This window comes from Anolis sagrei, chromosome Y (assembly GCF_037176765.1).
Source record: "Anolis sagrei isolate rAnoSag1 chromosome Y, rAnoSag1.mat, whole genome shotgun sequence".
Lineage (NCBI taxonomy): Eukaryota > Metazoa > Chordata > Lepidosauria > Squamata > Dactyloidae > Anolis > Anolis sagrei.
The window spans coordinates 29,079,608-29,106,941 of record NC_090035.1 but is presented as its reverse complement, the minus strand read 5'-3'; the positions used below and the strand labels follow the sequence as shown (position 1 = coordinate 29,106,941).

General features: G+C 43.6%; 1 protein-coding gene across 1 annotated transcript in view; it reads right to left on the bottom strand.

Annotated features, from left to right (window-relative positions):
* LOC137095200 (guanine nucleotide-binding protein subunit alpha-11-like) overlaps positions 1-27,334 on the bottom strand; it is a 167,986-nt gene that overhangs the window by 11,425 nt on the left and 129,227 nt on the right. The window contains exons 2-5 of the mRNA XM_067461587.1: positions 17,834-18,018; positions 16,998-17,152; positions 14,256-14,384; positions 6,442-6,571 (exon numbers count right to left, since the gene is read on the bottom strand). Coding sequence (XP_067317688.1) covers positions 6,442-6,571; positions 14,256-14,384; positions 16,998-17,152; positions 17,834-18,018 — 599 coding nt within the window. The remainder of the gene's footprint in view (positions 1-6,441; positions 6,572-14,255; positions 14,385-16,997; positions 17,153-17,833; positions 18,019-27,334) is intronic.

Here is a 27,334-nt window from a genome sequence, read left to right as displayed (position 1 = left end):
ATAAGCTGTACATACCATGGCCCAGTTTGATGTACAGTGCCCGCTTTTATTTCTAATCCATATTACTTCCAATCAGGACTAGGAAATGCAAAGATTAAAATCCAATAGTTTAATTCTGCAGAGTAACTAAGGGGTGGTCTTCCAATCAGGACAAGCCATGATAATGTCAAAAAGTGCCACTTTTGACACTCTCCGGATCATAGGTTTTATAGTCTCTAAACAACATAAACACACATATGAGTATATACCAGGTATGGCAAACCAAGGCAGGCCGGGGGCCGGATACAGCCCCTTGGGCACATTTCTCAGGCCCTCCTTTCTCTCACCATCCTATCCTTTCTTTTTTCTCTTTCCTTCCCTCTTTCTTCCCCCCTGCCTCCTTCCTTCCCTCTTTCCTTGCTCCTTCCCTCTGTTCTCATTTTCCTTCCTTTCCTTTTGTCTTTCCTCCCTCCCTTCTTTTCTCCCTGCCTCCCTCCATTCCCTTCTACCTTCCTTCCTTCTCTTTCCTTGCTCCTTCCATTCTTCCCTTCCTTTCTCTCTCTTTCTCCCTCTCTCCTTCCTTCCCTTCTACTTCCTTCCTTCCCTTTTGTCTTCCCTTCCCTTCCTTCCCTCCCTCTCTTGCTCCATTCCCTTACATCTTTCCTTCCATCCTTTTCTTCCTTCCTTCCTTCCTTCCTTCCTTCCTTCTCCTTTTCCTCTCTTCCTCCTGGGGGATGTTTATTTGGGAGAAAAGAAGGTAGAGGGAACATGAGAACTATGTTTGAAGTTTTAAAGGAGGGGTCCTCAAACTTTTTAAACAGAGGTTACAGTCCCTCAAACTGTTGGAGGGCTGGATTATAATTTGAAAAAAATACGAATGAATTCCTATGCACACTGCACATATCTCATTTGTAGTGCAAAAAACACTTAAAAACAATGCAATAAATAAAATGAAGAATAAATTTAACAAATATAAACTTATTAGTAATTCAATGGGAAGTGTGGGCCTGATTTGGCTGATGAGATAGGATTGTAGTAGCAGTTGTTGTTGTTGTTGTGTGCTTTCAAATGGTTTCAAGGGCCGGGTAAATGACCTTGGAGGGCCGTATCCGGCCCCTGGGCCTTAGTTTGAGGGCCCCTGCTTTAAAGCATGTCCCACTGAAGAGGAGGAGGAGGAGGAGGAGGAGGAGGAGGAAAACTAATTTTCTGTTGTTCTTGAGATCAGGGCACAAGGGAGCAATGGATTCAAATGACAGGGAAAGAGATTTGACTGAAAAGATTACAAAGAACTTCCAGGAGAGTGGCATAGGCTGCCTGAGAGTGTGGTGGAATCTCCTTCTCTTGAACTTTTCCACAGAGACTGTGCATTGGGGGTGCTTTGTGTTGTCTTGCATGGCACAGAGTTGGACTGGATGGTATAATGAGAATTGGAGTGTTATTCTAACAATCTCAATGCTGAACACCAAAAATATAAAGGAGAATGGGGATGTTAAACTATCACACCGCTGATCCACCAAAAATGTAAAAGATCATTAAATAAATTCAATTAAGTGTTTGGAGGCTGCTGAGACTTTGCCACCAACACACTATTTTCTGAGGTAAAGTTCTGCGATTACTGGCAGCTACAACCCTAAAAGGAATATTAGGCTTCTGGTTTGGCAAGAGGTTTTAAGTAAGCTGTGTTGTGCTGGATTCACACTCAGGGCTCTGAACTCTGAGGTAAATAACACTAAGATTCTTTTAAATAAATGCTGCCACCATTCTTATAATTCTGTTCCACTAAACTGCCATGGAACTATTTCACATAGAGGCACCCTTAAGACAGTTGTGGCTTAATAAAGAAAAAAGTTGTTTATTTGTAAGAACTTTGACAAAACAGGCACTTAATCTTAGCGGTTGCAAAAATGAGTTAAAGCGTATGGTTACTTTAAAAATAGTTCAAGGCTTAGTTTTAAAACCACTCTTCACTCCCTCAGGAATCTAGCAGGTTTCCCTCTGACTAGACTTCCTTAGAATTCCAGACAGTCCTTTTCCTTGGATCTGTCTTTACTCTAGACTAGCTATTCTCCCTAATACCTATCTATGTTTACTAATTGTCCAACTCTCGGCTTCACTAACTCTTCTTCTCCTAACACTCAAACCATCTCCACTCTTCAGACACCAGACCCTGACTGAGCTGTCAGATTTTTAAAGCACATCTACTTAAAGGCTCCCCCCACCACTGCCCTCAAGCTAAGCTCCGCCCACTCTCTTCCAGACAATTATAAAGCTCTCAACATTTCCCTCCAGGCTGCTCCTAAGTTCCATCCCCTCTAGGAAATGGATACTCTAAGATGGCTGCCTCCTTGCACCATCTCACTAAAATGTCTGTTGAACTTCCTGGGTCTACTTCCTGAGCTTACCCTGAGCCTTAAAAGGTTTGAAATTAATCACAGATGGCCTTTGGAGGTCTCTCTTCCACCTCTAGGATTCTATATCAGGTGTAGACAATCCAGGGTTTAATGGATACACTTTTTCTCTCATGTCCATCATCTCATCATGACCAAGGCCAACCCTTTTGGGATCCAACCATTTCCTGTCTTTCCTTCACTTTCTGCCTCCAAAAGGAGAAGAGAAAGGGGAGGAAAGAGCAGGGAGGGGGCTTGGGGAGAATCCCCCTCTCAACCTGCCCACCCTGCCATGTGTCCCACAAGTTCGAAAGTTTGCCCATGGCTTGTATACATGATACCGAATTTTCTTTTCCCTTGTCTCTGTCTATCTGTAATTTTCCCCTCTCAGCTCCATGCCTCTGTGTCTCTGCTCTGTTCTACAAACATCTCTGTTCTCTAAAATCATTCTAACTTACTGAAATTCACTTTACACACTTTTTGATTCTAACAGCGGTTTCGAGATAGAAAGCAGCACTGAAAACATACATCCAAGGAATATGTTTGTGCACAGGAATAAGATGCAGGCATCAGAGGCAGAAAAAATGCTCTCATGCTTATCCTGAGATGACCTGGCTCCTTCTGCACAGCTCTCCATGTGAGAGGGAGGGCAGGCTTGATACTTTGGAGGGGAAATGGTCCCAAAAGACTTCCTGGCTCATTTCTTTTTTTAAAAAACCTCCCAAATATGTTTTACAAAACAATTTTAGTATTCGCAAACCAAGTCCTATGCTAAGGCTTCCTGTTTGGTTACAAAGGAGATTTCATTTCTCAATGTAATTCACAACCAGATTGCTGTGAGTTTCCCAAGCTGTATGGCCATGTTTCAGAAGCATTCTCTCCTAACATTTTGCTCACATCTATGGCAAATATCCTCAGAGGCTGTGAGATCTGCTGGAAATGGGGTTTTTTTTTTATTTATCTGTGGAATGTCCAGGGTAGACAAAAGAACTCTTTTGTCTATTGGAAGAAAATGAGAATTTTCCAATTGGACACACTGATTAGGATTTAATGGCTTTGGAGTGTCAAAGCCTTTCTGCTTGAGGGTGTTAGCTGGCCCTGATTGATCATTTTCTGGAATTTCTCATTTTTTGATTGTTGCTCTTTATTTACTGTCCTGATTTTAGAGTTTTTTTTTTTAAAAAAATACCGGTCACCAGATTTTGTTTATTTTCATGGTTTTGTTCTTTCTATTGAAATTGTCCACATGCTTATGGATTTTAATGGGTTCTCTATGTACTATACATAAAGGGAACTACTGATTGCATAGGAAAGCTGATGAAGAAACACAACATACTTTTCTTTTCACCTATCAAATTTAAATGCTTTATTCTTGGTTTTTTACCCTGCCAGATTAATTTGGATAGGTCTTTATTCCAGCTGTTGAAGATATTTAAATTCCTGATGATTGGTAGTGATTGAAATCGAAACAGCATTTTTGGTAATATATTCATTTTGATGGCAGATAGTCTTAAGATCTTACTACGAAGCACCTGGCCTTATTTGGATCAAAGATTTGACTACTATAAAAACCCCAAAATATTTTAACTTTGGAAGGCTTTGGCTTAAGGGGCTGGCATGCTTACATATGATAAATATATAGAAAAAAATCGAATCACTTTATAAGAGCTGGCCTAATAAAAATTTGGGACAGGTATAAATAGAGGTTCTCTCTGGCTATCCCCTTTGGAAGCCTTTCAGGGAAGAGAGCTAGGCTGGCAAATCTGGCCCACTTATGATGACTTACTAACCAAACAAAAAGGAAAATTTGAATTAAAAGAGGAAAAAGACGTTAAACTAAAGTTTCCAAATTGTTTTTGGTTTCATTATAGACAGGTGTCCAAACTCTTTAGGAAAGACAAGGACTTGGGTTTTGCAGATAAAAGTGGCTTTTGGGACAACATAGTGAAGACAGAAAATAATCTGATTTCTAAATATATAAAAAGCTACTAGAGTAGACATAAGAAAAAGAGCAAATAAAAGAATGTATGATGAAATGGGCCCGAAACATCAGACACCAAATTGGCTTAAAACATTGGGGAATCAAAGACTTAAATATACATATTCTTACGATTTGAAAGAAAATTGGCTTATAATGCTATATAGGTGGTACATTATACCATACAAAATCTATAAATGTTATAAAAATGCATCCAACAAATGTTGGAAATGTGAACAACATACAGGAACTTTTTTCCATACCTGGTGGACTTGTCCAAAAGCACAACAGTTTTGGAAAGACATAAATGAAGCCATACAAAAGATTTTAAAAATAAAAATTCAAAGAGAGTCTGAATATTTTTATTAGGCATGCTAGATATAGAAAAAGGCAAGAAGAAAGAGATTTAGTTTAACTTCTTGGTCACTGCTGCCAGAATATTGTACTCCAGGAACTGGAGACAAAAAGAAATACCAAAAAAAGAAGACTGGCTGACCAAAGTGTTAGAGATTATGAACATGGACAGACTTACCTATTGGCTTTCATCTGACCAAGGCTTACCTAAGAAAGAAACCAACTGGGACCTTGTAAAAGACTACTTAAAACAGATGAAAATAGATCTCATCTGCTGAAGACATTCAGTCTTAAGGGAAAAAGAAGACATAGGGGAAGCAGATAAATTATAACATAATATTAATTCCAAATAAACTTAATGACCATCAAAAGCAAGAAGGAAGTCAACAAATATCTACTTTTCTTTTTTAAAAACAGTTTTTAGTGTTTCAAGTTTTTCACGGTTTTCATTTTTTTTCTCTTTTTCTCTTTATTTTCTTTTTCTTACTTTCTGTGCAAACAAATGTTCTCCCACTTTCAATGTAAAGGAAATACTATATTTAGATTTCTTTTTTCATCTTCTTTATTTTACATGATAAAATTTCAATAAAAATATTTGGAAAAGAAAAAGAAACACAATCTACAACTATCTATAGACCCTCAAAGAAAATTCAACAAATGCTCCGTTCAGCAAAGGACAAGAGGGATCCTTTCACCTCTGCAGGAGTATCCCATATACCATGCAGTTGTGGACAACTCAACACAGGGACCACCAAACGCAACATTGCCCTAACACAAATCAAGGAATATGAAAGGCACTGCAGACTAATTCAACCACGGAAATCAGCCAGAGCATAGCTCTTGATGAACCAACCTGGACACAGCATATTATTGGACCACTAACAACTACCATGGAGCCCCCAGTGACGTAGTGGATTAAAGTGCTGAGCTGCTGAGCTCATTGACGGAAAAGTTACAAGTTCAAATCCAGAGAGCGGTGTGAACTCTCGCTGTCAGCTCCAGCTTCTGCCAACCTAGTATTTTGAAAACATGCAAATGTAAGTAGATCAATAGGTACCACCCCCGTGGGAATGTAACGGCGCTTCATACAGTCATGCCGGTCACATGACCTTGGAGGTGTCTAAGGACAACGCTAGCTCTTTGACTTAGAAATGGAGATGACACCACACCCCAGAGTCGGACACGACTGGACTTCATGTCAGGGGAAAACCTTTACCTTTACCCAACAACGATCATGTCAGACTACACAGAGAAGCCATTGAAATCCACAAACATGTGGACAATTTCAACAAAAAGAAGAAAACCATCAAAATGAACAAAAATCTGATTACCAGTACTTAAAGACTCTAAAATCAGGAGAATAAATAAAGAGTAACACTCAAACAAAAGGAGATTTTCAGCAAGGAACCAGTCAGGGCCAGCTAACACCTCCCAACAAAGGGTTCCCCAGACAGGAAGCTGCCAAGCTTTGAAACTAATCAAGGTGGCGAATTGCAACATTCATACTTGCCTCAAGCAGACAAGAGTTATTTTTCCCACCCTGGTCATTATTCCACAGATATATAAACCCCACTTGCCCTTGCTTCCAAAAGACCTCACAACCTCTGAGGATGCTTGCCACAGGTGTGGGCGAAGTGTCAGGAGAGAATGCTTCTGGAACATGGCCATACGGCCTGAAAAACTCACAGCAACCCAGTGATTCCAGTCTTCGATAATCCCACTGTAAATATAACTGCTCCTTACCTCATTATCCGACTCCACCAGGACTTGGTCATATTCACTAAGGGCTACTAAGAACATGATAGAGGTCACATTTTCAAAGCAGTGTATCCATTTCCTCCGTTCTGACCTCTGACCTCCAACATCCACCATTCTGAATTGGGGGAAGGAGAAGGCAGGTTATAAAAATTCTATGTTTATTTTGTTTGCTTCATATAGTTGTGAAAAGATTGCCTCAAAGATGTGGAATGGTTTTATTAATTGGCTTGGTATAGAAACCTATCCACATTATACGTGACTCTGATACCATTTTGTACCCATGGCATGGAAATAAAGATAGTCCCCGAATTAGAAATGACCAATTTACAAATGACTCCTAGTTAAGAACAGGGCTGAGAACAGGAAGTGAGAGAACTCTATCCCTCAGAAGGGAAACTTACTCCTGGGAAGAGTTATTATCATGGGGAAAATGTGTCACCACTGAAGCTTTATTTCCACAACAAGCCTTTTGTTTCAAAATCCAATTATCACAGGGACAGAAAGTGGGATGTCTTCAGAACAGGGACACAGGCAACAAAACGAATACCACAGGGGTGCTAACCCTTCTTTGTGCTATCCAGAACTTAATCCAGACAAGACAGAGGTACTCCTAGTCAGTCACAAGGCCAAATAGGGTATATTTCTTTATTTATTTACTATACTTGCATACTGCCTTTTTCAGCCTATCAGCGACTCAAGGCAGTTTACAACAAGTCAGTATACATATATAGGTTGCTTACCTGTAATCGTAGTTTCCCAAGTGGTCACCTGTGAATTCACACATTCGGTATATTCCTGCGTTCATGCAGGCAGCAACAGACATTCTCGAGACAATTTTTGACCCCCCGCCCACACTCCCCGTCAGCATAAATAGCCCAATAGCAGGGCTGCTTCCCAGTTCTTCCGCCCCAAAAGCAGTCAGAAGTCCTGAGGCATGACATTGTTAAAGTGGGGAGGATGGGTGGGGATGTGTGAATTCACAGGTAACTACTCAGGAAACTACCTTTACAGGTAAGCAACCTATATTTTCCCTGCGTAGTCAGCCTGTGAATCACACATTTGGTAGATTAGTGAGCTACTAACCTTGGCGGTGGGCGTCATACCACAGCTGAAAAAAGGATCACCCAACCAAATGCTGCCTCTTTCTTGGACATCACATCCAGCTTGTAATGAGAAACAAAGGTCAATGGCGTCAATGAGGTTGCCGCTCTACATATCACATCGAGTGGTACACCTTTTATGATGGCTGTCGATGTCGCCATTGCTTTTGTGGAGTGGGCTTTCACCTGTGAAGTTAACTCCCTCCCTGACATACTATAAACTTTACAGATCGTCAATGATCCATGAGGAAAGACGCTGCGATGTTACTGGGAGGCTGATAGTGTCTTTACAGTACTTTAGGAAGAGTTTTGGGGACTTCCAGGTTCCCGAGGTTCTACTAACATAGCAAGCCAGCACCCTACAAACATCCAGCATGTGGAAGGTCCTCTCCAAAGGGGAAGATGGGCTTTGGAAGAAGGTCGGTAAAACTATTTCCTGGGAGAGATGAAATCTAGTGGTTACCTTGGGAAGGAAGGCTATGTCTGTCCTTAGAACCACCTTGTCCTTGTGTATTCTCAAATATGGCTCATCGCAACTTAGCACACAGAGATGTTATTGCAACTAGAAATGCTGTCTTCCAAGATAGAAAGGGCAGCTCTATTGATGCCATTGGTTCAAATGGGGTTTTTGTTAGGGTCACAAGCATTATCTCTAGTCTCCAGGGTGGGGCAACTGGTGTTGCTGGAGGTCTCATGTTCTTAAACCCCTTCATAAAAAGTGACACCAATGGGTCACTAAAGCAAGATGGTAGGCACGCTTTCCTCCGGTACCAGGATAAGACTGCCAGGTAGCATTTTAAGGAAGACAGCAATAGTCTCATATCGGCAAGGGATAATAAAAAATCTAGTATGAGTGAAGTTGGGGCAGTCTGGGGTTCTACACCTTTCTCCTGGGCGAACTTGGTGAACCAGGACCACTTATAAATATATGACCTTTTTGTGGATGTTATTTGGGCAGCCTCCAAAACGAACCTTACAGGCTCGGAGAGAGAGGATTCTAGACCTCTTGGTTGGGGAAGATTCTCGGTGAGGTTGGCTTCAGGCCGTGGACATCTGGATAGAGGACCCGATTGTTCTGTGTTAACAGAAGGTCCCTTCTGTTTGGAAGTGGCTTGAATATTCTCCTGGACATCTGCATGACCAAGGAGAACCACCACTAGTGTGGCCACCACGGGGTGATTAAGATTCCCTGGGCTCTATCCTGATTGAGTTTTGACACTACCCGCAGAAGGAGGAGAAAGGGAGGGAATGCGGAAACTTCGCGAGTCCCCCAATGTAACAGGAAAGCATTGCCCAGACAATTGGGTATTGAGTTGCGTTTTAGGTGTGCGCAGAATAGATGACACTGTCTGTTGCCTGGAGACACAAACAGGTCTATCATTGGTCTCCCCCATGCTTTGAAGAGGAGGTATACTAAATCTTTGTTTAGAGCCCATTCATGATGGGGTAGTGGGGTTCTGCTTAGGAAGTCTGCTAGAGTGTTTTGCTTTCCTGGCAGATGTATGTCTATGAAGTGAATGCCTTTTCTCACGCACCAATGCCATATCCTTAGTGTTAACGACAGGGGCATGTGAGAGTGAGTTCCTCCTTGCTTGTTGACATAGAACATCACTATTGTGTTGTCTGTCAGAAGTTGCACGACCTGGTTTGCGAGGACTAATTCTTCCAAGATAGAATTAGCACCTTTAGCATTTTTTCTACAGCTATCAATTCTAGCCGATTTATGTGGAGAGTGGATTCTAGGGCAGTCCACTTTCCTTGGGCTGTGAGACCATCCATGTGTATCCCCCAACCCATAAGCGATGAGTCTGTGGTCATGATTTTGGAGGGGCTGGGCTCATGGAATGGTAGGCCATCAGAGCAGGGACCTCCTCAGTCCTCCAGGTAATGACAGGGACATACTGGGTCTGTATGTTGACGGGTTGATGGTTGATATGAACCATGACTGTAAGGGCCTCATATGCAGTCTTGTATGAGGAGTGACTGTGGTTGTGGAGGCCATATGTTCTAGAATTACTTGGATTTGTCTGGCCTTTATGGTGTCCTGATGAACTGCCTGCAGAACTAGTGTTCGTAGGTTTGCAAAGCGATTGCTGGGTAGGAAAGCCTTCTGCAACTCCGAGTCCAATATCGCTCCAATGAACTGTATTCTTTGTGTTGTTGTGAGGTGCGATTTCTCCCAATTCACTATCAGACCTAAAGACTGAAGAAAACATAATGTTTGGTTGAAGTGGTTAACTAGTTTCTCCTTGGACCTAGCAACTATCACCAGTCATCAATGTAAGAGTATACTGCAGCCCTTGGTGCAGTGGCTAAACCAAAAGGTAACACATTGAAATGGTATGCCTTGTCACTGACTATAAAGGCAAGGTATCTTCTATGTTCTTTGCAGATTGAAATATGAAAATAAGCAACTTTCAAATCCACCATGACAAACCAATTATTTTTATTCAACAAAGGAAGAATTGTTTTCAATGACACCATTTGAAACTTCTTAGGGTTTATAAAGGAGTTTACATCTCGCAAGTCTAATATGGAGCATTGGCCTCCTCCCCATTTAGAAATTAAGAAGTTTTTCGAGTAGAAACAGAACCTTTGATCTGCTGATGTTATTGGTGATATCACTCCTTTAGATTGTTAATTTCTTCCATTAACAGAGGGGAGGGGGTTGTGATCCTTAAGTGCCCAACTGGTGGCAGTTTTTCAAATTCATTATAATAACCACTTTTAACAATCCTTAAAACCCACGGGTCACTAGTGATTTCTGACCAAATATTGTTGTAAACAAGCCCCAAAATATGGAAAAACCAGATATCTTATTCCCTTATGATTACCCTTTAAACAGTAAATATGCATAACATCAGTAACAGTAGGCGTTAACTTAATAAGCAGGAAAGATAGCATCCCGCTTGAAGAGGGGTTTCCTGTTGATTGAGTTATAGGAAACTCATTATCAAAAATGCTGCTTTGGTCCCCCTGTGCAGTTGGGCTTATTCTGATATGGTTGGTATCTACTCTTTACTCCACTTTACTTGCTTCCTTTGTACAAATGTTCTGTTGTATTGGGGTGTGCACTGTTGTTGCTGCCCATTATTAAAATTACCCAGGTTCCTTTTGTAGTAGGGAGAGGATGTCTGGAGGAGGTTTTTGTTGATATGCATTCTGGCCATAGGTTTGGATAGTTTTCTTCATTTCTTTTAGTTTTTCGTCAGCTACTGGGTTGAATAGGCCGTCCTCATACATTGGTAGCTCTTCTGCAAGAGGGCAGCCCTCTTCTGAAAGGTAGGAGGTCCTTAGCCGCTGACTCCACTAGATGTTTTGCAAAGTCTTTTTGGTACTTGGCTAAGAGAAGAGCTTCTGAAGTGAATGCTCTTGGTAGATGTTGTTCTTCCTCTGGTAGAAGGTCGATATAGGGTGATAGATAGGGAAAGTTTGGTAAGCGCTCATACACGTCGCATAATGGGCCATCCTCACGATGAGTCCTGCGGCCATATGCACCTTTCCCCCCATTGTATCTATTTTCCTGCCTTCCTTGTCAGCGAGTGTTAATGCGGACTTCTTTAACTTACGTCCTTGATCCACTTCTGCAATAACTGTTGGGTTTGAATGGTCGAACTAACCAGTCAGCAGCAGAGAGGTCCACTCGATATAAATTGTCAATCTTCCTAGGCATAGCTGATGCTGATGCCGGTGATCCTTCTGGCAACTTAGTTAGTTTCAGTAAATAAGGTAAAATCGGTAAGGCAGTATTAGCAGGGGATTCTTGTTGCTTAGCAGGAAACAAGGGTCATCTACTGTTTCTTGTTGTTTTGGTGCAGGTATGTCAAGAGCCCTAATCATTTTAGATAGTAGGGTATTCAATTTAGTATATCTTCATTAGGGGGCCCTTCCTGTTCTATCTCCTTTGCCTCCTCCAGTGTGATTAGATTCTCATCTGAAGATTCTGATAGTTCTATAGGTTGTTGTGGGGCGTCTAGGCGCTCTTCTGGTATTGGAAGAGAAGGTCCTTCTAGAGGATTATCTCTTGGAATCAGTCTGTGGGCTGGTTCATGTTGTGTAGTTTTTCCTACAGTTTATTAGCCTTCATTGTGTTATGAATACTTGTATTTGTAACAGTGTTGAGTGGCACTGAAAGGGGCCAGGACCCCCACAAAAAACTATCTATCCTTGAAGAGTTATCTGCCAGAACCCCACCCGCCCCCCCCCCCCCCCCCCGAGAGGCTATTGGCATCTGCTGTATTTCCTGCCTACTTATCCACATGGAGGATGAGCGAGAGAAGCTTCTCCAGCTCTTCCCTCTTCTATATCTCTTCCCTCTCCTGGGAGAGGGGAAGGAGCTGGAGGAGGAGTAAGAGGAGGAGCTGGAAGTGCTCCTCGACATCTATCGGCCTTGGCGTCGACGCCTCCCCAGTCTTGCTGAGCCTCGGGATGGAGGGCGGGCTCGAGCGCGTCTTGGAGAGGCTTCTCCAAATGGCCCTGCTGGAGGAGACAGTGTCAGTATCGATGCCTCCATAATTGGGTCCTGGCTGTTGTTTGCAGCTCTGGTTAAGGTAGGTGGCATTGCCGAGGTTTCTGAGGCATTTTTCTCTTTCTCTGCCTGCTTATCCTCTTGGACATTATTATATGAATCAGTGGGGATTTTTGGGATCACCCCCTCTCCCCTTACTCCAGCTACCTCTGTTTGGGGAGTTTCTTTTGCAGCTTGCGCCATTGTTTTGGTGAATTGTGGCACCGTTTCTCCCTCTCACAAAGGGATCAGCGGCTTGGTTTTCTTCTTTTTTATTTTAGTCTCAGTGGCTTGTGTGCTCGATGGGTGCGCCGCTGGTTGACTTTTCTTGTTTATTTTTGTGAGAGTTGCTCCCACGCTTTCTTCCTGTGTTATTTGTGTAGATGGGAGGAGGGCTTGCTCGTAGAGAGCAGCCTTTAGCCTCAGCTCTCTATTCTTTTTGGTTTGTGGCGTAAACGCTTTGCAGATAGTGCATGCTTGGGAGAGGTGTCCTTCTCCTAAGCATAATAAACAATTAAGGTGTGCATCATTATTTGGACACGTTATACACCTTTTAAAGAAAGTGGTGGACATTTTCCTTCTGGTTTGATATTGGTTTAGATTATTTATGAAGTCTCTCCGTTGCTGCTTTTAGAGGCTCATTAGAAGAACTGGGAAGCAGCCCTGCTGTTGGGCTATTTATGCTGACGGGGAGTTTGGGTGGGGCAACTTTAACGATCAAAAATAGTCTCGAGAATGTCCACTGTTGCCTGCGCGAGCACGGAAATATACCAAATGTGTGATTCACAGGCTGATCATGCAGGGAAAAATAGCAAAATACAGATTAAGCATCAAGAGAATATAAAACCACAATAAAAAACAATTAAAACCAACATCATTATCATCAGTGTCTACTAGTTAAAAACGTCCAAATTCCATTATCGGTGATTCCACTTCCTATGTCAGTTACTCTGCATTTGTAACTATATGGTATAGGGTTACAGCCTGTGCTGAACAGGGTTACACCCCCCTCCCTGCCCCCAAAGAAACAGGTTCAAAGCTTGGGAGTGATTCTGGACCCATCACTGACTCTGGAACCCCAGGTCTTGGCAGTGGCCAGGGGAGCATTTGCACAATTAAAACTTGTGTGCCAGTTGGGCATGCACTTTGGGAAGTCAGACTTGGCCACGGTGCTCCGTGCTATTGGTAAATTGAGAAGAGACTACTGCAATGTGCTCTACATGGAGTTGCCTTTGAAGACTGTTCGGAAACTTCAAGTGGCCCAACAGGCAGCAGCCAGACTGCTTACAGGAGTAGCATACAGGGAGCACAACCTCCCCCCCCCCCTTGTTTTGTCAGCTGCCAATCTGCTACCAAGAACAATTATAGACCTTTAAGCTATAAAGCCCAGTTTACCTGTCCAAACGTTTATCTCTCTATGAGCCAGCTAGGAGGTTAAGACTGTATTGGGGGGGGGGGCGCTCTCAGTCCCACCTCCTCTGCAGGTGCAGTTGGCGTGATGAGGGTCTGGGCCATCTCAGTGGTCACCCCTCAGCTATGGAACTCCCTCACGAGTGAAATCAGATAGCCCCCTCCCTCCTGGCCTTCAAGAAAAAGCTAAAGACGTGGTTGTGGGACCAAGCTTTTGATCAGTAACAGTGCAATAGGAGAATACAGAATTGCTGCCTATATATGTAAGCCACTCTGAGTTCCCTAAGGGTTGAGAAGAGTGGGGTGTAAACATGACTATTAAGTAAATAAATAAATAAATATGCACAGAGAAAGAGAGAGAGAAAGAGAGGTGGAATTACACTTTAAAAATGTACTGGTTCCAACTCACAAACAAATTCAACTTAAGAACAAACCTACAGAACCTATCTTGTTTGTTACTTGGGCACTGCCTGCATTCTCCTTCTCACCTAAGACATTCCCAAAATCTTTATTTTGCCATTTATTTTACTACAAAATGAAATAGAAGGGGACTTAAGCATCCACAGAAACAAAATCTCAGCAATATCAAAGGCCTACCACATTTTCTTAAATGCAGCAATGAAACTCTACTGGGAGGCGACCATGGCCTATGTAACTCTGAACCAAATCTTCAGGCCTGTGCTCAAATCCACTGTTTCCAGAAAGTCTTTTCATTCAGTGGAAGTGAAGCAAAGTATTCATGTCAGGCAATCTGCTTCCGCTTCCTTTGGCCAATCCCTTACCTGAAAATAATGTTCTCTAGGTCAAAGGGGTACTCGATGATCCCAGTTGTGGGGACTCTGACCCGCAGGACGTCTTGTTGGGTGGGAAGGTATCCTGAAGTGGCAATACGGTCCACGTCTGTAAGGTAGCTGAAAAAAGCACGTGCAGAAAGGGAGAGGGAGGGAAAGTCGGGAAAAGTTTGAATAGCCAGGTATGGCACAACAGCCACAATAACAGGAGGATTTTGCAACACAGACGTCCATGCTTGACAACCACTGCCTCCTAGTGTGTTGAGAGAGAGAGAGAAAAATGAAGTGGGGGGGGGGGGGAAGAGAAATGAAGGACTCTTCATAGTGCTTGCTGAGATTCCCAAGCTTCATTCTTTTAACTAAATCATACCTTTTAATGTGATAAAGCCACATTGTTTTTCCCCCTCATTTTATTGCATTCTAATGCTTTTGTGTAAAAATTTCATGAAGCTTTGATGAAAAATCACGCCAACTTTCTCTCCGGCCCTGAAAACCCCTGTGGAGCCATTTTCTAATACATATGGTCCTCCTGCTAACAGGGATAATGCGAGTTCGAGTCTACAGGTTCCCCATCCCAGACCTAAGACTAACTGTTCTACTGCAAGCTTCACCAACAATATCAGGTTATCTTCCTCCAAGTGGGGAGTTAGATAAGAGATGGCTCCCCATGTTTAACCCTTCGTCTCATAGCACAGCTGTTCTGAAAGTTCAGCGAGATACAAAAGCAAGATACAAAAGCAAAGGTTTGTTATGCAAAGGCAGTAAAGAGCACACAAAACACTTCTGCAATGTTTACATTTGCCTCAAGGTGGTGGCAGCGGGGACCTCTTAGTAAAGACAACAGCTAAAGCCTTTCTTTAAAATGTATCTCAATAAAGTTACTTAATCTAGAACAATGTTTCTCAACCTTCTTAATGCTGTGACCCCTTAATATCGTTCCTCGTGTTGTGGTGACTTCCAACCATAACATTATTTTTATTGCTACTTCATAACAGTAATTTTGCTACTGTTATGAATCGTAATGTAAGTATCTAATATGCAGGGCATATTTTCGTTGTTACAAATTGAACATAATTACAGCATAGTGATTAATCACAAAAACAATAAGTTTGGGGGAGTATGGACAACAGATGATGGGATTTGCAGTACCTTCAACTGCTTCAACTCAGATTTACAAAGATCATTGAGACTCGCACAAATGACAGACCTGGATCAAACTTGGGGCACAGAACTCCAAGTTTGGGAGGAATTGGCAGTGCAAAAGTTGGGTTGCAGTTAAACATAAAAAACAAGATTCTGGCCACCAGACTGATTGATTACTGGCAAATAGAGGGGAAAAAGGTGGAGGCAGTGACAGATTTTGTATTTTTAGATGCAAAGATTACTTAGAGGCAGACTGCAGCCAGGAAATCAGAAGACGTTTACTTCTTGGGAGGAGAGCAATGACCAATCTCAATAAAATAGTGAAGAGTAGACACATCACACTGGCAATGAAGATCCGCATAGTTAAAGCAATGGTATTCCCTGTAGTAACCTACGGATGTGAGAGCTGGACCATAAGGAAGACTGAGCAAAGAAAGATAAATGCTTTTGAACTGAGGTGTTGGGAGGAAAATTCTGAGAGTGCCTTGGACCGCCAGAAGATTCAACCAGTCCATACTCCAGGAAATAAAGCCTGACTGCTCATTGGAAGGAAGGATATTAGAGGCAAAGATGAAGTACTTTGGCCACATCATGAAAAGACAGGAAAGCTTGGAGAAGACAACAATGCTTGGTAGAATGGAAGGAAAAAGGAAGAGGGGCCAACAAAGTGCAAGATAGATGGATGGTATCCTTGAAGTGACTGACTTGACTCTGAAGGAACTGAGGGTGATGACGGCCGACAGGGAGCTCATGGAACCCAATGGAGAAATAATAAAGTGGGACAAGATAAAAGATAAATGTGGTCAAGGAAACTGGATAGCATGGTTAGGCCTGTCCAGTAAAGCTCAGGCCATGAAAAGAAGAGAAGTAACAGAAACCCTACTTGACAGAATAATTAAAAAAATAGGAAAAAAAACCCTCTATGTGCTGCATGGAATTGAGGGAAATCAATATTTTAGCAGAAAAAAACAAAAAACAAAAAACGTTGCACTGGCGCTTCCCCCAGTGCCTTGAAGGGACTTGTAAGCCTCCCTCTAGCCTCATGCTCTTTCCCTCACCCATGCATGCACACCATGCTGCCATGAACCAAAAACACCTGCTCTCCCCTCCCTGCTTGGAATCTCAGAAAGAGCCCTTCCCTTGGCTGAGGGGCTGGCTGAGAGGGTGGCCAATCACAGTAGGAGGGCTATGGTTGGGAGGATTTGCTATGGCCTGTTTCCCTTGGCTGAGAGGCCAGCTAAGAGGGTGGCCAATCACAGCAGAGGAGGGCCATGGGTGGGAGGATTTGCCACAGTCTGTTTCCAAAAAGGAAGAGAAGGACAGGCAGAGAGATCTTCAGCCTTCACTGCCAAAAGTTTCCTAAGACCATCAGAAATATGTGTTTCTATCTTTGGCAACCTGTCTGAAATCCCTTTGCGACACCCCCCAAGGCTCCAAACTCTCAAGTTGAGAAACACTGATCTAGAAGATTAAGTAATAAGTAATAGCTCTAGTCCTTCCCCAGAAGCCTTTGAGAAGCCCAGCAAGAACAATTGTCATTGCAAAGGAACCTGTATCCAGTAACCCAACCCAGTAGCCATATCTGCTTACTATTTAGTTGAATCAGAGAGCTGGTATTCTCGCCGCCGATCGTAACATTCTTGGATTCCCGGGTCATTCCACAATGTTTTAACTGCATTTACGTAGGGCTGCTCAAAAGTGCAGACCTTTTCGACATCCACTTCCCGGACCAGCAGTGCATTTGTCTGCAATTTAGGGTGGGAAGAGAAGAACGTGATTGAGGGGCTAACCAGAATATCTTTTCCCACCCATCCCATTATTCCTTTCATTGGGAATAGAAACAGCTCAAGATCAAGTTGAAGGTAATAACCTTCAGTTAGGATAGTGCTTCCTAAATCATCTGATTTGGGGGGGGGGGGGGGGGGAGCTGTTGTGCAAGGGACCAGCACCAAATTTTTGCCTTTTTGCTATAATTGTTTCTTTCTTTCTTTCCTGGAAGTTCTCTGCAGACTGAAGTCAACAGCTCCTGAGTTCAAACACTACTGCTCTAAGTAACTCTGACTAAAGCTGTGTGAGTAAGCTAGAGTTATGCCTACATTTTAATACATTTTAATAAAGGTAGTGAAATGCTACAGAGGCAGTGAAGTTCCAAATCCACCCATCCTGAATGGAAAACCTTGCGATAGGGTTGCTACCAGTCAGGAATGCTTCTGTGGCACACAATAACAAGACTTTCCAGACAGAAGAGGACAAAGAGTATTGAAGATTTGTTATCTTTTGCCCAAACAATAAGAAATGTGGTTGCGGAAGATCAGTCAAACATATGATGGAAATAATTGTTCATGGGCCCCAGGATGGAGACGGAAGGGCGCAGGGTGGGTGTATGATCATGGCGGGGAGGGGGGGGGGTGCATTGGGGGCCACACCTTGTTCTGTTCATACTTGTACAAGATCTTTAAGGTTTCCATGGCCCTGATCATTGACTGCATGGCAGTGAAGATATTCTGGTACACCAGCTTGGTGAAACCCTTTTTGTCTTCCTCCGAGTAGCCCGAGCCATGGATTATCCGCATCTGCTTGATGAAGGTGCTCTTCCCGCTCTCTCCTGTGCCTAAAAAGCAAAGAGTGGGAACAGAGTGAGGAGGTAAGATAGACAGATAGCACCCTAGTGTTAAAGCATTCTTAGGAAGCCAAGCTGGAAGCCCTTACTGTTTACATGATGCAAGGGTACACCCACCAAGATCACATATTCCAAAAGTAGTAAAAGCAGCATACATTTTTGTATTTCAGAAAGAAGTTAATAAGTTCCTGAGCTTCATCTACATAAAGCATTCTCATTGGTTCTGCCCAATATGAAATCATGTGTAGCAATGTATCAGACATCTCTTTGGGAACAGGAGAGTCAGAAGTATCTTTACAACACATAGGAGAACCAAGTCACAACAGTGAATCCTTCAGGCTTTGGATAAAGACTGCTGCAAGCACACACAAAGCTGTTTATTTCCAAGACTAATAAATAATAATAATAATAATAATAATAATAATAATGGTTTTAGGAAGGGAGTGCAGGTATTGCATGTCCCATCATCCATGGTTCATCCTCCTCCAAACTGCACTAGGATGTCGAGTGGGTCTTGCAGGCTCTGTGTGCCAAGTCTGGTCTGTATTGGTAATTGTCTGACCCTGCCCCCTCTGGCCTTTTCCTTTCCTCTCTTTGTCATCTCGGAATCTTGGAATTGAGGCTGGCCAATCAGAGACCATATGCAAATTTCCTTCTCATGTCCCCGTTTCTATCATGAACTCTTTTCTCCACCAGGGGCTCCTATTGAAGCTGGCCAATCAGAGACCATATGCAAATAGCACCACAAGTGCAGCCAATCAGAACACTGGCACATACTCCTCCCGCCACACTTTTGTCCTCCGCATATAAGTTTTGACTTTTATTATATACATAGATAGATATAGATAGATATAGATACAGATATTATTATTATGGACACAGATAGATATTATTATAGACACAAATACCATTATTAAAGGCATATAGGTATTATTATTATAGATGCTATTTATTTACTTATTTTGTATCAAAAGCATTGCATAAATTAGTATAAAACTTATTAAAAATAGAAGAAGCACAGGGCTAAATATCTTTCGAGCAAAAACAGGCAACAGATGTATGATTATTACAGACCTATAGATATTATTATTATAGATATTTTGTAGCTATACATATTATGTATACATATTGTATGTATATAGATATTACTATTATCATAGACATAGATATTATTATAGGCATATAGGTATTATTATTATAGATGTATAGATATTATTGACAGACAGATATTATTATAGACATATGAATATTATAATAGACCTATAGATATTATTATAGGCATAGAGACATTATTATTACAGATATACAGATATTATTACAGACATACAGATATTATTATAGACATGTATATATTATTGTTATAGATATATAGATATCATTCATTCACACACACACACATAGATATTATTATTGTAGATATTATAGCCCAGGGCTGTTATTGAGTAAAAATGGAGGGCCATCTTTCGGGAGTGTTTTAATTGTGCATTCCTGGACAGCCTTTCCTAACTTACAGAGCGTGCATTTCCTGTTTTTATCCTTTCTTTGAATACTGGACTTCATTTCCCAGAATTCTTTCCCATAACTCAATATGGGTGAGCTTTCTTGGAGTTGAAGTATGTAGAGATGTATGCATGCATATTGGTGTGTGTGTGTGCCTACATATACACATGTACACACTGTGACGATGTGTAAATTTTATTCCTTTGGTTATGTGTAGTTAGGACAGTGGTTTAGGCATGGTAAGTATGTAAGATTATGTTTTGTTGGAGAGAGGGTGGCTTGGTGTTAGCTGAGTTGCCATAGCAACAGGGGCGGAGCCAACCGCCTCTTCATGAGGCAGCTGTGTTTTAAAAAGTCAGTCAGTGGCCGGAGAGCTACTGAGAGGACACTGAATCTTTTGGTGGAGATTCAGGGAGTCAGTGGCCGGAGAGCTACTGGGGGAACACTGAATCTTTTGGTGGAGATTCAGGGAATCAATTGGTGACCAAGTGGTTGCAGAGAAGGACCTGGTACAGGGGGTTGTTGATTCTAAATTAAGAATCAAGGTTTGGCTGGGTCATGAGAGGTCTATGTGCCAAGTTTGGTCCTGATCAGTTATTGGATGAGGTTAACAGCGGTCTCAGAATGTGATGCAGTTCTAAGGGGGATGGGCCATGGATGATGGGACTTACAGTGTCTTTACTCACTTACTGAAACCACTGCGACCCTGAACCAATGACTGATCAATACCAAACTTGGCATACAGAACCCCCGTGACCCTATTTATTTATTTATTTGGAAGTTTTCTATACCGGCCTTCTCTACATCCTGTTTCAGTTTGGAGGAGGGTGGACTTTGGATGATGGGACTTGCAGTACCTTCACTAACTTACTGAAACCACTGCCACCCTCCTCTAATGACTGATAAAGACCAAACTTGGCACACAGAGCCCCCATGACCCACTCTATATCCTGCTGCTGTTTGGAGGAGGGTGGACCATGGATGATGGGACTTCAAGTTCCTTCACTCACTTCCTGAAAACAATGCAGCCATTATCCAATGACCAATAAAGACCAAACTTGGCATACAGAGCCGCCGTTACCCACTTTCTCTAATAACCCGGGCAGCGCCGGGTCCCCAAGCTAGTCTATATATATATATATATATATATATATAATAAAGGTGAAAGTTTGTATGCGGAGGACAAAAGTGTGGCGGTGTATGTGCTAGCTTTCTGATTGGCTGCCATTGTGGTCTCTGATTGGCCAGCCTGAAAGTTCCAAGATTCCGAATAGCTGGGCAGCGGTGCTATTTGCATATGGTCTCTGATTGGCCAGCTTCAAGAGGAGCCCCTGGTGGAGAAAAGAGTTCATGACAGAAACAGGGACATGAGAAGGAAATTTGCATATGGTCTCTGATTGGCCAGCCTCAATTCCAAGATTACGAGATGACAAAGAGAGGAAAGGAAAAGGCCAGAGGGGGCTGAGTCAGAAAATTACCAATACAGACCACACTTGGCACACAGAGCCTGCAAGACCGACTCAACATCCTACTGCAACCATGGATGATGGAACTTGCAGTACCATCACTCACATTCTGAGACCGCTGTTAACCTCTTCCAATGACTGATCAGGACCAAACTTGGCACATAGACCTCTCATGACCCACCTTATGTCCTGGTGTGGTTTGGCCGGGGATGGACCATGGATTATGGGACTTGCAGTATCTTTGCTCAATTCTTGAGACCACTGCAACCGTCATCCAATTACCAATAAAGACCAAACTTGGCACACTGAGTCTCCATGATGCACTCTACATCCTGGTGCAGTTTGGAGGAGGATGCACCATGGACGATGGGACTTGCAATACCTGCACTCCCTTCCTAAGACCATTACAACCGCCAACAATGATGGACCAGGACCACAATTTACACAGAGAGTCCGCATGACCCACTCTACATCCTGGTGCGGTTAGGAAAAATTTGTCAATGGATGATAGGACTTGCAGTCACTTCACTCACTTCCTGAGACCACTGACTGATCAAGACCAAATTTGGCACACAGAGTCCCCATGACCCACTCTACATCCTGGTGCACTTTCGAGGAGGACAGACCATGGATGATGGGACTTCAAGTACCTCCACTCCCCAAGACTGCTGCAACCCTCACCTAATGTCCGATCAAGACCAAATTTGGCACACAGAGCCCCCATGACCACTCTACATCCTGCTGCAGTTTTGGAGGAGGACGGACAATGGATGATGTGACTTCCAGTACCTTCACTCACATTCTGAGACCTCTGCAAACCTCATGCAATGACTGATCAAGACCAAACTTCGCACATAGACCTCTCATGACCCACTTTACGTCCTGGTGTCATTTGGAAAAAAATGGAGATGGATGATGGGACTTGCAGTAACCTCACTCACTTTCTGAGACCACTGAGACCCTCACCAATGACTAATCAAGACCAAACTTGGCACACGGAGCCCCAATGACCCACTATACAGCCTGGTGCAGTTTGGAGGACAGACCATGGATGATGGGACTTCAAGTACCTCCACTCCCATCCCAAGATTGCTGCAACCCTCATCTAATGACCGATCAAGACCAAACTTGGCACACACAGCCCCCATGACCCACCCTACATCCCGGTGCTGTTTGAAGGATGGACGATGGATAATAGGACTTGCAGTACGTTCACTCCCTGAAACCATAGCGACACTCATTTAAAAACCAATAAAGACCAAACTTGGAACATAGAGCCCCCATGGCCAACTCAACATTCTGGTGAGGTTTGGGGGGGTACAGACTATGGATGATGGGACTTCAAGTACCTCCACTCACTTCCCAAGACCTCTGCAACACTCATCTAATGACCGATCAAGTCCAAACTTGGCACACAAAACCCCCATGACCAACTCTCCATCCTGGAGCAGTTTGGAGGGGGATGGACCACAGATAATGGGACTCACAGTAACTTCACTAACTTCCTGAGACAACTGCGAGTCATATAAATAACTGATAAAGACCAACCTTGATACACAATTCCTTTCTCAAATAACCCGGGCAGCGCCGGGTCCCCAAGCTAGTATATAATAAAAGTCAAAACTTGTATGCGGCGGATGTGTGGCGGTGTATGTGCCGGCTTTCTGATTGGCCAGCATGAAAGTTCCAAGATTCTGACTGGCTGCTGCTGTGGTGCTATTTGCATATGGTCCCTGATTGGCCTGCTTCAACAGGAGCCCCTGGTGGAGAAAAGAGTTCATGACAGAAACTGGGACATGAGAAGGAAATTTGCATATGGTCTCTGATTGGCCAGCCTCAATTCCAAGGTTCCGAGATGACAAAGAGAGGAAAGGAAAAGGCCAGAGGGGGCTGCGTCAGAAAATTACCAATATGGACCACACTTGGCACACAGAGCCCCCATGACCCACTCGACATCCTACTGCAGTTTGGAGGAGGATGAACCATGGACGATGGGGCTTGCAGTACCATCACCCACATTCTGAGACCGCTGTTAACCTCATCCAATGACTGATCAGGACCAAACTTGGCACATAGACCTCTCATGACCCACTTTACGTCCTGGTGTGGTTTGGCGGGGGATGGACCATGGGTTATGGGACTTGCAGTACCTTCGCTCAATTCTTGAGACCACTGCAACCCTCAACCAATTACCGATAAAGACCAAACTTGGCACACTGAGTCTCTATGATGCATTCTACATCCTGGTGCAGTTTGGGGAGTATGCACCATGGACAATGGGACTTGCAATACCTGCACTCCCTTCCTGAGACCATTACAAGTGCCCACAGTGATGGATCAGGATCACAATTCGCACAGAGAGCCCGCATGACCCACTCTACATCCTGGTGCAGTTTAGAAACATTTGGACATGGATGATGGGACTTAAAGTCACTTCACTCACTTCATGAGACCACTGAGACCCTTGTCAATGACTGATCAAGACCAAACTTGGCACACAGAGTCCCCATGACCCACTAGACATCTTGGTGCACTTTCGAGGAGGACAGACCATGGATGATGGGACTTCAAGTACCTCCACTCCCTTCCAAAAACTGCTGCAACCCTCATCTAATGTCCGATCAAGACCAAACTTGGCACACAGAGCCCCCATGAACAACTCATGGGGAAGAAGAAAGGATGGAAGGGAAGGTGTATGAAGGAAGTAAGGGAGGAGAAGTTGAGAAGTTATATGAAAGTAGAAAGGTAGGAAAGAAAGAATGCAGAGAGAGAAAGAGGATGGGAAAGGAAGGAGAAAGGAAGGAAGGGAAGATAGAAAAGAAGAAGAAAGGTAAGGGGAAGAAAAGAAAGTCTGGAAGTCAAGAGCGAAGGAAGGAAGGAAAGAGATAGAGAGGGAAGAAAGGAGAGAAAGAGGAGGGAAAAATGGGAGGAGGAAGGAAAGAGGAAGAGAAGGAAGGAGGAGAGAAGGAAAGACAAAAGGGAAGGGAGGAAAGACGGAGCAAAGGAAGAAGAGAAAGAAGGAGAGAAAGAGGGAGGGAAGGAAAGAAAGAAAGAGAAGGAAGGATGGGAGCAAAAAGCTAAGGAAGGAAGTAAACAGGTAGAGAAGGAAGAAAGGAAAGAAGAAAAGGAAATGAAGGAAGGAGTGAAAGAAGGAGAGAAAGAGGGAGAGAATGTTGGCCACAGCAACGCGTGGCGGGTAAAGCTAGTTATAGATATAGGTATAGATATAAATAGATTAGCTTGGGGACCTGGCGCTGCTCGGGTTATTTGACAAAGGCATTGTATGGCAAAGGTGTTCTTTATCAATTCCTATGTTCATTAACAATCATTGCACTGATTATTCGAACGCCTGCTCAAACAGCCAGATCTTCACTTTTTTGCGGAATACCATTAGAGATGGTGCTAGTCTAATGTCCGTGGGAAGGGCGTTCCACAGCCGAGGAGCCACCACCGAGCAGGGCCTTCCCGGAAGATCTCAAAGTCATGGTGGGTTCATAGGCAGAGATGCGGCCGGATAGGTAGCTTGGGCCGGAACCATTTAAGGCTTTATAGGCCAACGCCAGCACCTTGAATTGAGCCTGGTAGCAGATCGGTAGACAATGGAGCTGGTGCAACAGGGGGGTTGCATGCTCCTTGCGTTCCGCTCCAGTTAGAATCATGGCTGCCGCACGTTGGACTAATTGAAGCTTCCGGGCCGTCTTCAAGGGCAACCCCACGTAGAGAGCGTTGCAGTAGTCTAAAAGGGATGTAACCAGAGCGTGGACTACCGTGGCCAAGTCAGACTTCCCATCGGTTCCCACAGACCACTGTGGCCCCCAAAAAAGACCAATAAAGACCAAACTTGGCACACAGAGCCCCCACGACCCACTCTACATCCTACTGCAGTTTGAAGGAGTGCTGATCATGGATGATGGGACTTGAAGTACCTCCACTCATTTCCCGAGACGGCTGCAACCCTCATCCAATGACCAATCAAGATCAAACTTGGTACTCATAACCGCCATGACCCTCTTTCCATCCTGGTGAGGGTTGGGGGAGGACGGAGAATAGATGATGAGATTTGTAGTACTTCCCTGCCCTTTTATTCCCACAGATGTCTGTGGCCCACAACAAAGACCAATAAAGTACAAACTTGGCACACAGAGCCCCCATGACCCACTCAACATCCTAATGCTGTTTGGAGGAGGGTGGACCATGGATGATGAGACTTGCAATACATCCACTCACTTCACGAGATCCCTGCAACCCTCATCCAAATGACTGATCAAGACCAAACTTGGCACACAGAGCCCTCATGACCCACTCTACATCCTGGTGCCGTTTGGAGGAGTACGGACAATGAATGATGGGACCTGCAGTACCTTCACTCACTTCCTGAAACCACAGCAACACTCATCCAAATACCAATAAAGACCAAACTTGGCACAGAGAGCCCACATGGCCAACTCAAAATTTTGGTGAGGTTTGGGGAGAACAGAGTATGGATGATGGGATTTGAAGTACCTCCACTCACTTTCCAAGATTGCTGAAACTAATGACCCTCATCTAATGACCCTTAACTCACTTTCTGAGACCACTGTGACGCTCATGCCATAACCAATTAAGACCAAACTTGGTGCACAGAGCCTCCATGACCCACTCTCCATCCTGGTGCAGTTTGGAGGATGGACCACAGATGATGGGACTCGCAGTACCTTCACTAACTTCTTGAGACCACTGCAAGCCATATAAATAGCTGATAAAGACCAACATTGATACACAATTTCTTTCTCAAATAACCCAAGCAGCACTGGGTCCCCAAGCTAGTACACATATTAAAGTTAAAATATGTATGTGTGTATGTGGCTGGGGTGGGTCTTTGGAGGAATAGGAGTTGTAGTTCACCTAAGCGTACTACGAAACCAATCAATGATGAATCTGGAACTAACTTGGCATGTAGACATGGAACTAACTTGGCATGTTCAAATTTGAATATTGGTGGGTTTTGAGGGGAATTGGCCTGGACATTTTGGAGTGGTAGGTACTGGGATTTATAGTTCACCTGCAATCAATGAGCCCTCTGGACTCCACCAAAGATGGAATTGGACCAAACTTGGCTCACAGAGCAGCCATGACCAGCAAAAACTACTGGAGGTCTTAGAGGAAAATTCACCTTATATGGGAGAGTTGTAGTTCACCTATACTCAGAGAGCACTGCGAATACAAACACTGATGGATCTGGACAAACTAGGCACACACCCCTGATATGCTGAAATTTGATGACGAGGGATTTGGGGGAAAGTGACCTTTCTTTCTGGGAGTTGTAGCTCACCAATAAACATGGAAACAGTGGCCTCCACTGAAGATGGACTTGGACAAAAATTTGATACACAGAATTCCCATGACAAACTCAACCTGCTGGAGAGGTCTGAGGGAACTGACTCAACATAGTGGGAGTTGTAGTTTACCCTGCAGGCAAAGAGCACACTGAATCCCACTAATGATGCATTTAGAGCACACGTGCCAAACATAACAAAGTACTGATGGTGTTTTCAGGGTTAAACTGGCATGATGTGAATTGTACTTAATAATAATTATAATACTACTACTAATAATAAACAACTTTATTTATACCCTGCCACCATCTCCCCAAAGGGGACTCGGGGAAGCTTTCACGAGGCCACGTGCATCAATACAGAAACACAATATAACACAAAAACACAACAAGCAGGGACATAAGAGAAGGAAATTTGCATATGGTTTCTGATTGGCCAGCTTCAATAGGAGCCCCTGGTGTCGAAGAGTGTTAATGAGAGAACTGGGGACATGAGAGAAACGTCTCACAAGGATGGTAAAACATCAATACATTCTGGCCTCCCATGGGCAATGTCGTTGCAGACGGCCAATTCTCTCACACCAGAAAAAACTTGCAGTTTCTCAAGTTGCTCCTGACACAACAACAACAACAAAAAAAACAATGAAAACATTCTAACATTCTCAAGTGAATGAGAAGAGAAAGGAAAGGGCCTGAGGGATTTGCAGTACTTTCACTCAATCTACATCCTACTGCAGCTTGAAGGAGGATGGACCATGGATGATGGGACTTGCAGTACCATCTTACTTACTTACTTACTTAGGCGATCCCTCGTTGGACGAGTAAGATGGTCTTCCATTATGGATTTCCCTGTGGGTCCGTAGGTGGCTGTGGAGCCCTATTCTTGCTCTGCATCTTCTTCCGCAGTGAGGGCATTGGTTTCCAGGTGGAAGGCGTTCCCGGTCGGGGTTGGCTTGACGCGCCTTCCTCCTGGCACGTTTCTCTCTTTCACCCTCCACTCGTGCCTCCTCGAATTCTGCAGCACTGC